Genomic DNA, 15,425 nt, shown 5'->3' with positions numbered 1-15,425 from the left:
CTGAACTATGAGCTGCATGGCTGGGAGCAGGGGGCAGAAAGCAGCAGAGAGAGTACCAGAAAAGAGTTTTGGAAGACATTAAAGGGAAGCAGACAAACTGCATCACAGAGTTCATCAAAAAGCCCACCCTGAGAGAGCATGGTCACTGGGAACATCTGACTCATGGATTCCCCCAACTGGCCCTGGGCACCCCCAGCTCTCAGCATGCCTCAGCCACACATGCCCCTCTGCCCTGTGGCTGGCTCCTTGTGCATGCTCCTGATGGCAACAGGAAGAGCAAGCTTTGGCAGATGGCTACTGAGTACATGAAGAAAGCCAGCCCAAATCTTTTGGCCAGGGGGAGATCACAAACTTGAGCTTTCACATCACCTTGGGAAATGAAAGGGAGGCTGTCAGCTTGGTACACTGCAGGATTGAGAGAAGGCATACAAACACAAGAATTCAGCCACAAAAAAGAGAAAAATTGTAGAGCAGGTTTATCCATAGAAGGTCCAAGGGAGCCTTAGGATCATCTTAGGGAAGGTATTTCTCTACTAAAGACAATAAAACTGGCAGAGATAACTATTACCTCAAATGCAAAGAGAGCAGTTCAAAACTATAAGGAACATGAAAAATAAAGGAAATATTATCACCAAAGGATCATAATTAATTTTCTAGTAACTAACCCCAAAGATGTGGAAATTTGCAATTCACCTGAAAAAGAATTTAACATGGCTATTTTAAGGGAGATCAATGAGTACAAGAAAACACACAAAGATAATTCAACAAAATCAGAAAAACAATACATGAACAAAATGAGAAGTTTAACAGAGTTAGAAATCATGAAAAAAGAGCCAAACAGAAATTATAGAGCTGAGGAATACAAAGAAATGAAAAATGCAATGGTAATAATCAACAACAAAATGGATCTAAGCAGAAGAAAGAATCTGTGAGATAGAAGATAGGAACTTTGAGTTTATCTTGTCAGGGCACAACAAAGGATAAAGAATTTCAGAAACTTTAACCTATGTGAAATATGGGATATCATCAAAAGCACCAATTTGCAAATTATTGGAGTTCCAGTGAGAGAAGAGAGGCAGACGAGGGCAAAAAGCTTATTTTAAGAAATGGTGACTGAAAACTGCTCGAATCTTGGGGAAGATTTTGATATCCAAGTTCATAAAGCTCATATGTCACCAAAAAAAATCAACTGAAATAGATCCTTTCCAAGACACATGATAATAAAACTGTCAAAGCTGATGAATACCCAAGTTTTTGTATCAACATGGATGGGACTGGAAGAGATTATGCTGAGTGAAATGAGTCAAGCAGAGAGAGTCAATTATATAGTTTCACTTACATGTGGAGCCTAAGGAATAACATGGAGGACATTAGGAGAAGGAAAGAAAAAGAGAATTGGGGGAAATCGGAGGGGAAAGATGAACCATGAAAGACTGTGGACTCTGAGAAAAAACTGAGGGTTTTGGAGGGGAGAAGGGTGACGGGTTGGATGAGCCTGGTGGTGGGTACTAAGGAGGGCATGTATTGCATGGAGCACTGGGTGTGGTGCATAAACAATGAATCTTGGAACACTGAAAAAATTAAATAATTTTTTTAAAAAAAACCTGAAAGACAGAGAGAAAATCTTGAAAGTAGTAAGAGAAAAGAAGCTTGTGACTTACAAGGGAAGTCAATAAAATTACCAATAGATTTCTTAGCAGAAACCTGACAAGCCAGTAATGTGTAGAATAATATATTCAAAGTGCTAAATGATCTCAGGGTCCTGGAAAAAAAAAATGCTCTCTGGCTGCCTCTCTGCCTAACTCTCTGTCAAAAAATACTCTTTATCTCTACAAATTACCCTACATCAATGAAGGAGAGAAAAATCTAGACAAACAAAAGCTGAAATAATTCATCAGGAGTAGATCTGCCTTACAAGAAATGCTGAAAGGAGTTCGTCAAGCCAAAATGAAAGGACAGGGTGCCTGAATGGCTCAGTAGGTTAAGCCTCTGCCTTCGGCTCAGGTCATGATCTCAGGTTCCTGGGATCCAGACCCACGTCGGGCTCTCTGCTCAGCGGGGAGCCTGCTTTCCACACCCCTCTCTGCCTGCCTCTCTGCCTACTTGTGATCTGTCAAATAAATAAATAAAATCTGAGGAAAAAAAAGAAAACAAAATAAAAGGACACTAATAACTGACGTGAACACATATGAAAATATACAATACACTAGAAAAGGTAAGTATGCAGTCAAATTCAGAAGACTTAAATACTGTAATATGAGTGGTGTTAACCACATAGCTCTAGTATAAAAGTTCAAGAATAAGAATGATAAAAATAACCATAGCTACCAAATTTGTTAAAGAATACACAGTATAAAAAGAGACATTGTGACATCAAAAACATAAAAAGGAAGAGCAAATGGTAGAGTTTTGTTTCCAATGAAAGTTACTTGTTATCAGCATAAAATAAACTGTTATATCTATAATGTTTTATGTAAGCTTCGTGGTAACAACAAAGCAAAAATCTAGGGTAGATTCACAAAGATTAAAAAGGAAGGGAACAGAGCATACCACATGGAAAAACACCAGTTTACAAAGGTAAGTAGAAACAGAGGAAAAAGAAAAAATAGAAGTATAGAACAACCAGAGAGCAATCAATAATACAGCATTAATAAGTCCTTACATAGCAACAATTACTCTAAATGTAAATGTTTTGAAATCACCAATCAAAAGGCACAGCATGGCTGGATGGATTCAAAAAGTAAGCCCCAACTATTTGCTGCTCACAAGAGACTGACTCACTGCAGCCTTAACGATACACAGAGGCTCAAAGTGAAAAGAGAAAACAAATATTCCATTATAATAATATAATATACTTCTGAAACCAAAAGGAAGTGGAGGTAGCGATACTTATATCAGACAAAATAGGCTTTAAACCAAAACAGTAACAAGATGAAAAGGTTATTATAGAGTGATACAGAAGTCACTTTATCAAAAAGACAAGGCAATCATAAATCTATATGCACTAACAACAGAGCACACCTAAATATATTAAACAAATACTAAAAGATCTGAAGGCAGAAACAGACAATGCAACTTGCAACAGTAGAGAGTCCAACCAGATAAAAAATAAAGAAGGAAATGTTGTACGTGAACTGTAATTTATAACAAATGGACCTAGTAGTCATATACAGAACATTCCACCCATTAGTAGAATATATACTCTTCCCAAATGCACATGGAACATTTCCAGGAAAGATCCTGTTGTGGGTCACAAAACAGCAAATTTAAGATGACTGAAATCATACCAAATTTTTTTTTACAATCACAATGATATGAAACTAGAAATCAATGATATGAAAGCTAGAAATTTCACAAATATGTGAAAATTAACACACTCCTGCAAAAACGATGGGTCAAAGAAGAAATCTAAAGGGAAATAAAAAATACCTTGAAACAAATGAAAATGGAAACAGAACATACCAAAATCTATAGGATTTGGGATGCAGCAAAAGCCATTCTAAAAGGGAAGTTTATAGCAATAAATGCCTATGGTAAGAAAAAAGAAAGATAAAGCAACATAACTTTACACCTCAAAGAACTTGAAAAAGAAGAACAAACTAAACCCAAGGTTAGCAGAAGAAAGGAAATAACAAAGAGCAGAAATAAATGAAATAGAAACCAGAAAACTAATAGAATGACCATCTATCTGAGCTGAGAATATAGGAAAAATAGAGATAAAATTTGTACAACTAAATAGCAAACAAGCAAACAATACAGTTAAAACATGAGTGGAGGAACTGAACAGACATTTTTCTAAAGAGTCATCCAAATAACTAACAGGAACATGAAAAGATGCCCAACATCAGTAATCATTAGGGAAAGGAAAATCAAAACCACAATGAGATATCACCTCATACCTGTTAGAATGGCTAAATTCTAAAAGACAAGATGATAGTGAGGGATGCCTGGCTAGCTCAGTCAGGGGAGTATGTGACTCTCAACATCAGCATAATAAATTTGAGCTCCACGTTGGGTGTAGAGACTACTTAAATGATAAACTTAAAAAAAAAAAAAGGACAAGAGATAAATGTTGGTGAGAATATGGAGAAAAGGGCACCCTAGTGCACTCTTGGTGGGGATGTCAATTGGTGCAGGCACTATGGGAAACAGTGCAGAGGTTCCTCAAAAAATTCAAAGTAGAACACCATACAATCCAGCAATCCCACTTTTGGATCTATATCCAGAAGAAATGAAATCAGGATCTTGAAGGGTTATCTTCACTTATACATTCACTGCAGCATTATTCACAATAGCCAAGATATAGAAACAACCTAAGTGTCCATCTATGGATAAATGGATAAAATATATATACAGGATATACATGATATATACAGGATAAAGGATATATACAGGATAGAATATTATTTCACCACAAGAAGGAAGGGAATCCTGCCTTTGAGACAACATGGGTGGACATTGAAGACATTATGCCAAGTGAGATAAGTCCAACAGAAAAAGACAAATACTGTATGGTCTCATTTACATGTGGAATCAAAAAAAGCTGACCTCATGGAAACAGGGGGGTAGAATGCTGATTACCTAGGGGAAATCAGGAGATGTTTGTCAAAGCATACAAACTGTAAGCTACAAAATGAATACCTTTGGGGGATCTAACGTACAGCATGGTGATTATAGCTAATAAAAACATATATACTCGAATGTTGCTAAGACAGGTCACCTTAAATGTCATTACCAAAAAAAGGTAATTAAATGAGATGATGAGCTGATGCTACAGTGGTAATCAGTGGTAATCAGTTCACAAAATATCAGTGTATTAAATCAACATGTTACATACAACTTAAACTTCTTGTTAGGTGCACCAGTTAAGCTGGAAAAAACATTTAACTATATATTTGAAAAAAATGCAAACATACCTCATGAATATTTTTAATATTTATAGCAATATCACTGTGACAGCGAACAAAAAAGATACATAATCCTTTTAGTTTCTCCGGGGCAGCATTGTCTATATACAATCTCATCATTTTGGCCCCTTTGGTTGCTCCGGCAATAGTTCGACCACATTCTGAAAACAAAAGTCAAGAGTGTAGTGCGTCATCACAGAATGGATCAACTGTGGCAAATGATTATGGGTGTCACAGCATTGCCTCTTGCTTCACTTTACTGTAAGGAATTTTTTATATGATTGTAATAATTTTTTGTGGGTTTTTTTTGTCTACAAAAAGACATCACTAATTGGAATACTTGAAGTGTGGCATCCTCAGCTTTCTTTCCCCGAGTTCTGTGCTTTTGCTCCTTTTGGCCTCACCTCAGGCAGGGTCTTCACACAGACTGTTCTAACCATATCCAGCCCTTTGCCTCCTCAATTTCTACTTATCTTTCAGATATCAGCTGATATCTGATATACTGATATACTGATATATTAGGGTATAGTCCCCTATGAACACACTCATAGCCCCCAATTATATTAAATTCTTTTTTTTGTTATAATTGTTCTATTTTATTATTATTGTTAATCTTACTGGGCTTAATTTAGAAACTAAACTTTATGACTATATAGGAAAACATAGTATATTACATTCCTCCTCAAACTGATCTCAGTGAAAACTAATCATTTAATTTTAAAAAGTAGTAAAAGATGAGAATTTTGTTAGATGGTTGGTTGTACTACTAATAAACAAAATTTATCAGTCTTCCTAGTCACAATAATTTAAAATATGATAAAAGAAATTTTAAAATCCCTATCCTGAAGCCATGATAATATTTTGTCTTCCCAGCCTTCTCTCTTCTGGGTATGGGGGGCTCCTCCTATCCTGTGATTCTGGAGGACACCAGTCTCAGAGCCCTGCTGTGGTAGGCATGTGCAAACGAGACTGAGCAGACTCTCTGCAAGGAGGTCAGTCCCGACTGGAGGCACACAAAGGTAAAAGGAGACTGGAGAGATGTCAATCTGGTGGTGAGTCCTAAGGAAACTGCCTTGAAATCTGTGGGAATACTCTATGCTTGTCCTTCCCAAGGCCTGGTGGTTCCACTAGTTCTCAATTTTGTGAACAGCCCAGACTTTTTTTTTTTTGCTAATGTAAACCAGAGATTACTGTTTACTGAGGTTGCCTACAACCAAAGAGCCTTGATACACAGTATGTAAGAGCTCATGTGCTCATTCATGGAGGTTGGCACAGAGAGGTGCCTCTACCCTTAATAACCTCCCTCCCTCTTTTTCCTTGATAAGAAAACCCATCCGGCAATGGGTTTTCTTACCCATCCGGCAATATGTACATCCCCAAAGAGACAACAGCTTTTTCAGCCCCCTGAACCCCTGTGGTAGCCACATGACACAGTTCTGGCTGATCAGCTCACGCTTTCCCAATAACAGGAAGAGGCAAGGCCCTTTCCCACAAGCACCTTAGACTTGGATGTGATGGTTAGAACTTCATCTTATAAGGAGCAAATATGAACACAAAAGCCAACATGTTAAAAATGACAGAATAGGAAGAAAAAAAGAATCTGGCTTTCTAATGACAATGCTGAGTATTTGAACCATTGCCAACCACTACCCACTTTCTTATGAGAGAAAAATAGAGCCCCTGTTTGGTTAAGACACTATTAGGACTTCCATTACCTACAGCTAAACATATTCTGTATATTAACTACATATTCTGTATACCCATCAGCAGGGGAATGGTATCTAAAAACCACAATGCAACTATACTATGGAATATTGCAGAGCATTTTTAAAGCTTTTTTAAAAAAGATTTTATGTATTTATTTGAGAGAGAGAACACAAACAGAGGCAGGGCAGAGGAAAGGGTCAAGCAGACTCCCCGCTGAGTAGGGAGCCTGATGCGGCACTCTATCCCAGGACCCCAAGATCATGACCTGAGCCAAAATCAAAAGTCAGATGTTCAACCAACTGAGCCACCCAAGCGCCCCTGTATGGTATTTTTAAGTAACATAAATCTATATATAACTGGAAAATGTCCAGTCTATACTGTCAAATGCAAAACTCAAATCAAGAAAAAAATATACTATATGATCACATTTTTAAATAATAATAAACATTTATGTATTAGTAGATGCCTCTAAGAAATACATGTAGAGGAATATTTGCCTAGCTAATAAATGTATTACTTTTCTAGGTAGCAAAATAATCATTAAAAATATACCTATCTTGGGGCACCTGGGTGGCTCAGGAAGTTAAGCCTCCAACTCTTGATTTCAGCTCAGGTCATGATCTCAGGGCTATGAGACTGAGCCCTGTGTTGGGCTCTGTGCTGAGCGTAGAACCCCTTTGGGATTCTCTCTCCCTCTCCTTCTCCCCTTCCCCATGTGCTCTCTCTCTCTCAAAAAAAAAAAAAAAAAATAATATATATATATAGACACATATCTTATATACATATCTTTTCTACTGACAATTGCCCTCCTGAGAATCCTTCCTAAAGTCTTCCTAATGCACATTAACTTTAGTGATATTTACTGAGGCATTGTTTACAAGACCAAAAAGTTGTAAACAACCTGAGCTCTAATAATAAGAGATAAGGTTTGAAAATAATAGTATCATTAGCCTAATGAAATATAATGCAGCTGTTTAAAATTAAATTGTAAAAATTGTGACACGAAGAAGGGAATATTATCAAATTTTAAAAGCCACCATACAATAACATGTAGAGTTGGATCCCATTTTTGTAACATATATACCTATTTTTATATATACTTTTTTTACATATTATACTCTATGTATATATACATACACACTATACATATACATAACTTTCTCTCTTTCACTCCCATCCTTTCTCCAAATACAAGAGGGGGGCAAAGAAGTTACAGAGGAATAGTCATCAAGGAATTAACAGTGCTTATTCCAAATGGCTAAGAATGTGGGTGTTTTTCATTTTTCTTCTCATTGTAGGTATTTTCTTATATTAAAGCATTAGATGAAAATAGAAGAACATAATCAAGTTCTGTATTTCACAGTGCAAACTTAATGAGACAGGAGGAGTTTGGAGAAAAGTGGTGGATAAGTCTGGAATGCCCTGGGCAGGCTCTGTAGAAAAAAGAATGTCAGAGGTAATCCAGAGGAGGGGTAGGATTTGGCTGGGTATAGAGGAAAAAGGCATTCTGTGAAAGTCAGGAGAACAGAGCAAAGGGCACAGAAATGACCTAGAATGTCCAGAAAACAAGGAAGAGACTGGCTTAAAGGGAGCAACAAATTTATGTCTGCAAGAATAGGAGAGCAGGCTAAATAAACACTGTGTGTCCAGGTTACGATGGGCAGAGAAATGAGGGGTTTGGACCCAGTCCCATAACTAGCATCACAATATAAAGTTTTACTTTTTAGAATTTTTGCTGAAGGATAACATATAGTGTTACATAGTTTCAGGTGTACAATGTAATGATTCAACAATTCTATATATTTCTCAGTGCTCACCAAGATAAGTGTGATCTTAATCCCCTTTACCTATTTCACACAGTCTTCCACCTGCCTCCCCTCTAGAAACCACCAGATTGTTCTCTGTATTTTAAGAGGCTGGTTTTTTGTTTGCTAGTCTGCCTCTTTTTTTCTTGGTTCCTTTGTTTCTTAAATTCCATAAATAAGTTGAAATCCTATGGTATTTGTCTTTCTCTGATTTACTTCACTTAATATAATACCCCCTAGATCCACCCATATTGTTGCAAATGGCAAGCTTTCAATCTTTTTTTTTTTTAAGATTTTATTTATTTATTTGAGAGAGAAAGAGATCACTAGCAAGGAGAGTTGCAGGCGAGGGACAGGGAGAAGCAGACTCCCCATCAAGGAGGGAACCTAACACAGGACTCAATCCCAGGACCTATGCCAAAGGCAGATCCTTAACCAACTGAGCCACCTAGGTGCCCCAAGATGTCATTTTTTGTTAGGGCTGCAACCTAAGTGTCCTTCCATAGATGAACGGATAAAGAAGATGTGATAGACATATACAATGGAATAAAAGATTTCCTTTATAAGTAAATATTTATAATTTACAATTTATAATTTATAAGTAAAGCAGTGTGAACTTCAGGGAGGGAATCTGATTTCAGAGCTACAGGTCTTCATTCTGGAACACTAGAGCAAGCATGAGAGTTGAACCTCACCTAAAGGCAGCAGAGGAGAAAAATGAAAAAGAACCAACAGGAAGGACAATCCACAGGACTTCTAAGACAAATAGTCTAAGACCAAAAGGATGGTCCATTCATCTGGTTATTAAGACAAAAGTTTCACATCCTAGTAAAGTGTTAATTATTTTAGGAATCCTGCCAATAGTGAGGAGCCCAGATATTCCAACTGACAGCAGCAACAGACACAAGATGCTGACCCAGGACCACAGGGCCAGCTGCTGGGCCCTCACAGTTCTCCTGGTCATCTGAAATCCTGTATGCAAAATGGCTCCCCCTGTTTCAGGGAAAATGGAATTAAATTCTAGTGAAAACATATATCCATTAAGAGATATCAGTGATTTCTGTAAGTACATTTTCTCCTTATATTATAGTGGTCCCTGAAATACATATTTGGGCTGAACATGTATTATTTTTAAATTTATTTATTTAAGAGAGAGCAAGAGATAGCAGAGCTAGCAGAGAAAACATGAGTTGGGTGAGGGAAAGGCAGGGAGAGGGAGAAGCAGGCTCCTTGCTGAGTAGGAACCCTGATGTGGGGCTTGATCCCAGGACCCTGGGATCATGACCTGAGCCAAAGACTGTGCCACCCAGATCCCCCCAAAATGTATTTTTTTAAGACACTTTTTTTGGAGGGGCACCTGAGTGGCTCAGTCAGATGGGCCTCCATCTCTTGATTTCGGCTCAGGTCATGATCTCAGGATCATGAGGTTGACCCCTATAAGGGACTCCATGCTTGGCAAAAAATCTGCTTGAGAGTCTCTCTCCCTTCCCCAAGTCCCTCCCAGCTTGTGCATGCACACACTTGCTCTCAAATAAATAAATCTTAAAAAAAAAAAAAAAAAGGCGCTCTCTTTTCCACACCTAAGCTTCTGATAAATTTTCTGTATAAATATACTTCTGTAAATCTTTATAAATATATATCTACTTAGAAGAGGAAAGATATGCTGCATCTTAATATTCATTAACTAATAGCCAGCACATTGCTTTCATAAAATATCCTTACCAAGGCCAGGGACATCTCCTTCCTGGTACAAAAATTTCAGTGTCTTACAACCATCTTTCATAAAAAAATGAGTAAATGCTTCCAGCTGTTAAATAAAAAAGAAAATGATGATCAGTAAAATGACTAGTTACATTAGCTACAATAAATTGAACTGGGATAGGCAGGTTCAAAGACTTTATTCAAGATTCAAGACTTTATTCAAGAGTGACAGGGACATCAGAAGCAGGATTAGAATTTGAACTACTTTAACCCCCAAATTACCATGAAATAGATGGTAAATTCTATTTCTGAACCTATACTAATGATCTGCATATATAATTAGGCAGGCACTTTACCTGACCCTGCCTCACAGAACTTTATAGGAGTAAATGAATGAGTCCAACTGGAGGTAAATATAAAGAATTATTACTAAAACAAACTATTCTTAAAAACTGACTTGGAGAATAGAAAACTTGCCTTACGAACTAATTGGTTTTTAGACCAATTATTTGAGTAATTATGTTTTCAGCTATTGTCATTTGACCCATATTGTAGCCAAACTAACATAAAAACAAACTATTAGGGGTGCCTGCATGGCTCAGTGGGTTAAGTCTCTGCCTTTGGCTCAGGTCATGATCCCAGGGTCCTGGGATCGAGCCCCACATCGGGCTCTCTGCTCAGCAGGGAGCCTGCTTCTCCCTCTCTCTGCCTGCCTCCCTGCCTACTTGTGATCTCTCTCTCTCTGCGTCAAATAAATAAATAAAATCTTAAAAAAAAAAAAAAAAAACTTCTCTCCTGGTCTTCAAAAAAAACCCCCCAAAACCAAACTATTATAATGAGAGTTTCCCATGTTAATGAATATGAAGCTCTTATTTAATTACTTATATGTAAGTGTCATATCTTCAGTAAGTGGAAAAGTAAACAGGTCATGTAAACAAAAATCGTCACACATCGCTTGGGAAATACAAAGTTACTCAACCCACTTTGTCCACGGAGTCTATACTTAATGTCTCTCTTGAGCAACGGGCTTCTCTTCGCTTACTGGCCACATGTGGGAAGTACACCAGATCTGGCAAAGCCTCTCCCCCTAGGACAATTGTTCTCAAACTTTAGCATACATCAGAGAAGCACCTAGGGCTTTAAAAATAAAACAGAATTCTGGCCCTGAGGACTTGTATTTCTAAAAAGTTCCAGATGAGGGGTGTGGGTGGCTCAGTCGGTTGAGCCTCTGACTTTTGATTTCAACTCAGGTCGTGATCCCAGGGTTGTGAGATTGAGCCCCACATGGGTCTCTGAGCCCAGCAGGAAGTCTGCTTGAGATTCTCCCTCTCCTTCCTCCTTGGGTCCTCCCCCTGCGCATGATACGTCTCTCTCTCTCTCTCTCTCTCTCTGTTTCATTCTCTCTCTCTCTCTCTCTCTCTCTATGAAATAAATAAATCTCTAAAAAGTTCCAGTTGATATGATGCTTCTGGTTCTGGGATCCCATTTGAGAACCGCCATCCCAGAAAATGAAACATCCACACAGATGTACCAAATTGAAGCCCTTCATTTTCTACTCTTCCATCTCACACATAAACTTGACTCTTACATAATTACAATCTGAAAGATACAAAAACTGTCATTTCAGCGATTCCTGCTCAGTTCCATAAATACCTTCTTGCTGTGTCTGATCATATGACCCATTAGATTTGATAGTATCCAAATTATCAAAAACAGAGCACACACCCATGATAAAAAGACATCACAATATCAAATGCAACAAATTCTTATTCTCTGGACACAATGTGCTCCTGAGATCTGAGAGTGAATATTGTCATGGGTTGAAATCATGATTATAAATTAAAAATTCACTTATAAATTTTACAAATATCTCATCTGCACTTTACCACTGCCTTACACTAGATAGGGTGGCATTATTATGCCCCTCTTACAGAAGAGATAAGTAAAGCTAAAAAGAATTTGAGTAAAAGACCCAAAGACACACAACCACAAGTTCAGAGCCTAGAACCAGAGGCCAGCCTTGGGCCTCCAGGGCTGTGCTCCATCCACAGAACCACACTGCTATTGCCTTGACTTTGGAAAATACTGTCATGTAAGCGGGGAAAGCAAGATAGTCTGTGATTATCCTGAGCAGTGCTGAATGAAGACAGCAGCAAACCATGGACACCAATGCGGTAGAAACTTCTGTATTGGTCAGGGTCCTGGCAAGAAAAGAAGTCCCAAAAATGGGTTTTTAAAGAAACTTTATAACATAGAGGCTATTTCCAGAGGCCAGAGCAGGGTTAAGGGAAGCTGTGACTAGCAGCAACAATAGGACTATCAATAAAGGAAAAGCAGCACCAGCCAAGACCTTAAAGTGTGATGAGTAATGTAGGGGACAGCTGGAAGCAGGAAGACAAAGAGCTGTGGAAGGAGAATGGCTTGGGAAGAAATGTAGTTAGAAGATATGACTGTAGCCAGAAAAAATGGCTGAGCAGGGAGGGGTCAGACTGGTCTCCCTTCTGCCCTCCTACCTCCTGCTGGAGCCTCCTAGTGACTGAGTCCCGTGCAAGTCAGAGAGCAAGGGAGCCCAGGTGATAGGTGCTAGAGAGGTCAGCCTTCGGGCCACAGAATCAGTAATAAAGACTGGATAACAGATCTGAAGGCAAACAAAATAAGCATCATACCCTCTATTGTTCATCTTTTTGTGTGACCTTTAATGAGCTGTTTCCACTTTGGATTGCTACACCAGGATTCACATAAAAGGAAACCCTTCCATATAACCAGTTTCCTAAATCACCACAGCAAACTAGGCCACCCTTTGCTCCTGGTTCCATCTCCTTATTCAATTGTCCACCAATCTTGATGCCAATTTAGGTGCTTGCCTTGAACCTTCAACCAAATAAGCATTCTGATCTCTCCCAGATTTTGAGATTGGTTTCCCTCCTGACTATACTCTCTCCCCTCCACTGTGGCTTTGCAACTGCTGAACCACTCTTACAGAACAGCTTTCCTGGTTTACATCTTCCCTTAAGACCTACATTTCCCTAGATTTCCTAGATGTGCAGCTGAAGCAGGGTCTAAACTGGTCCATGATGGCCTTCAAGGAAGAACCTAAGCTCTCTGACCTAAAGTACAAGACATACTCTAGGAATGACAAATGGAACGGTTTGAAGGCATATGACACTGTCATGCTGGCCGGTGCAATTCCAATCCACCAAATGTATGGTGAAACAAGGTTGATCACCTATGTTACTACATGGATGGTACCATCCACAGCCAGGACAGGCTACAAAATTTGTGAGCTACAGGCCCAGTGAAAACTAAAACTGCAGGAACACTTGTGAAAAAAATTAGTAAGAATTTCAAGGCAAAGTCTCCTAACTAGAGAGAACAAGCTGATGGTTACCAGAGCTGAGTTGGGGAGGGGCAGGGTGGGTGAAACTGGTGGTGGCGATTAAGGAGGGCACTTGCTGTAATGAGCACCAGAGGTTCTATGTAAGTCTTGAATCACTAAATTCTACGCCTGAAACTAATATAACATCGTATGTTAACTGACTGGAATTTAAATAAAATCTTAATTTAAAAAGTAGAGTATTTCGCATGTCAAATCCTCTCTTTACCTCAATGCAATGGATGGTTGCCATGTTTATTTTCACCCTAACGGAGGTCTGAGGTTTTATTCTCTGGAAAGGCCTCTGAACTGCAGGTAACCTCTAAACTCTACCTCTAACCCTAACTTTAACCCTAAACCTAACCTCTGGAGAGGTCTCTGAACTGCAGGATAACAGGCACATACCCTCACCCTCACCCCAACCCTAGCTCTAAATCTAATCTTAACCCAAAACCAACCCCTAACCCTAACCCTTACTGCTAACTACTAACCACTACCATAACCACTACTAACCTCTCACCCTAACAATAACCATAACCCATACACATACAATGGACTATTCCCCAGCCATAAAAAAGAATGAAATCTTGCCACTTAAAAGATGTGGCTAGAGGTAGAAAACGTTATTCTAAGCAAAAACCTTATCCTAATCCAAACACACACGCTAATTCCTAACCCTAAAACTAACCTTAACCTAACCCTAAACTTATCCCTCCAGAGTGGTCTCTAAATTGCATGATAATAGACACATACAATCACATGCGCCCTAACCCTACCCCTTACCCTTATTCTGGCCCTAAACCAAACCCTAATCCTAGATCTAAGGGGGAAAACAAAGATCTGGTGTATATATACAATGGAAAATTACTCAGCCATAAAAAAGAGTGAAATCTTGCCATTCAAATGGATGGATGTTAGAAAGTATTATTCAAAGCAAAATTAATCACGAGAGAAAGACGAATGCCCTATGATTTCACTCATATGTGGAATTTAAGAAACAAAACGAGCAAATGGGAAGGAAGGAAGGAAAGAAAGAAAAGAAACAAAACGAAAGAGAGAGACAAATCAAGAAACTTCACTATACAGTACACACTGATAGCTACCAGAGGGGAGCTGGTTGAGGGGGATAAGTTACACAGGTGATGGGGATTAAGGAGTGTACTTGTGATGAGCACCGGAGGTAGTATGGAGATGCTGAATCACCATATTGTACACCAGAATCTAATATTACCCTATATGTTAACTAACTCGAATTAAAATAAAATCTTAAAAAAAAAAGAATTTCAAGGTGGATATGGTCATTTCATCTTTGACAGAAGAGGCAAGAATATGCAATGGGAAAAAGAAGGTCTCTAACAAATAGTGCTGAGAAAACTGGACAGCTACATGCAAAAGAATGAAACTGGACCACTTTCTTACACCATACACAAAAATAAACTCAAAATAGATTAAAGACCTAAATGTGAGACTTGAAACCATAAAAATCCTAGAAGAGAGCATAGGCAGTAATTTCTCTGACATTAGCCATAGCAACATTTTTCTAGGTATGTCTCCTGAGGCAGGGGAAATAATAGCAAAAATACATTATTGGGACTATGTCAGAATAAAAAGCTTCTGCATGGCAAAGGAAACAGTCAACAAAACAAAAAGGCAACTTCCTCAATGGGAGAAGATATTCACAAATGATATATCTGATAAAAGGTTAGTATCCAATATATATAAGGAACTTATACAACTCAACACCCCCCACCAAAAAAAAAAAAAACCACACCAAATAGTCCAATTTAAAAATGGGCAGAAGACATGAACAGACATTTCTCCAAAGATAATATACAGGTGGCCGACAGACATATGAAAAGATGCTCAACATCAGTCATTATCAGGGAAATACAAATCAAAACTCTAATGAGATATCACCTCACACCTGTCAGA

At 38.5% G+C, this 15,425-nt stretch overlaps 1 protein-coding gene across 1 annotated transcript in view; it reads right to left on the bottom strand.

Annotated features, from left to right (window-relative positions):
- The window catches only part of DNAH8 (dynein axonemal heavy chain 8), a 365,321-nt gene that overhangs the window by 337,400 nt on the left and 12,496 nt on the right, over positions 1–15,425 (bottom strand). Inside the window, exons 4-5 of the mRNA XM_045071144.1 lie at positions 10,142–10,226; positions 4,917–5,068 (exon numbers count right to left, since the gene is read on the bottom strand). Coding sequence (XP_044927079.1) covers positions 4,917–5,068; positions 10,142–10,226 — 237 coding nt within the window. The remainder of the gene's footprint in view (positions 1–4,916; positions 5,069–10,141; positions 10,227–15,425) is intronic.

The sequence above is a fragment of the Mustela putorius genome, unplaced genomic scaffold (genome assembly GCF_011764305.1).
Source record: "Mustela putorius furo isolate JIRA1106 unplaced genomic scaffold, ASM1176430v1.1 tig00003983_pilon_pilon_pilon, whole genome shotgun sequence".
Lineage (NCBI taxonomy): Eukaryota > Metazoa > Chordata > Mammalia > Carnivora > Mustelidae > Mustela > Mustela putorius.
The sequence above is the reverse complement of the archived record's forward strand: the minus strand, read 5'-3'. Positions and strand labels throughout refer to the sequence as shown.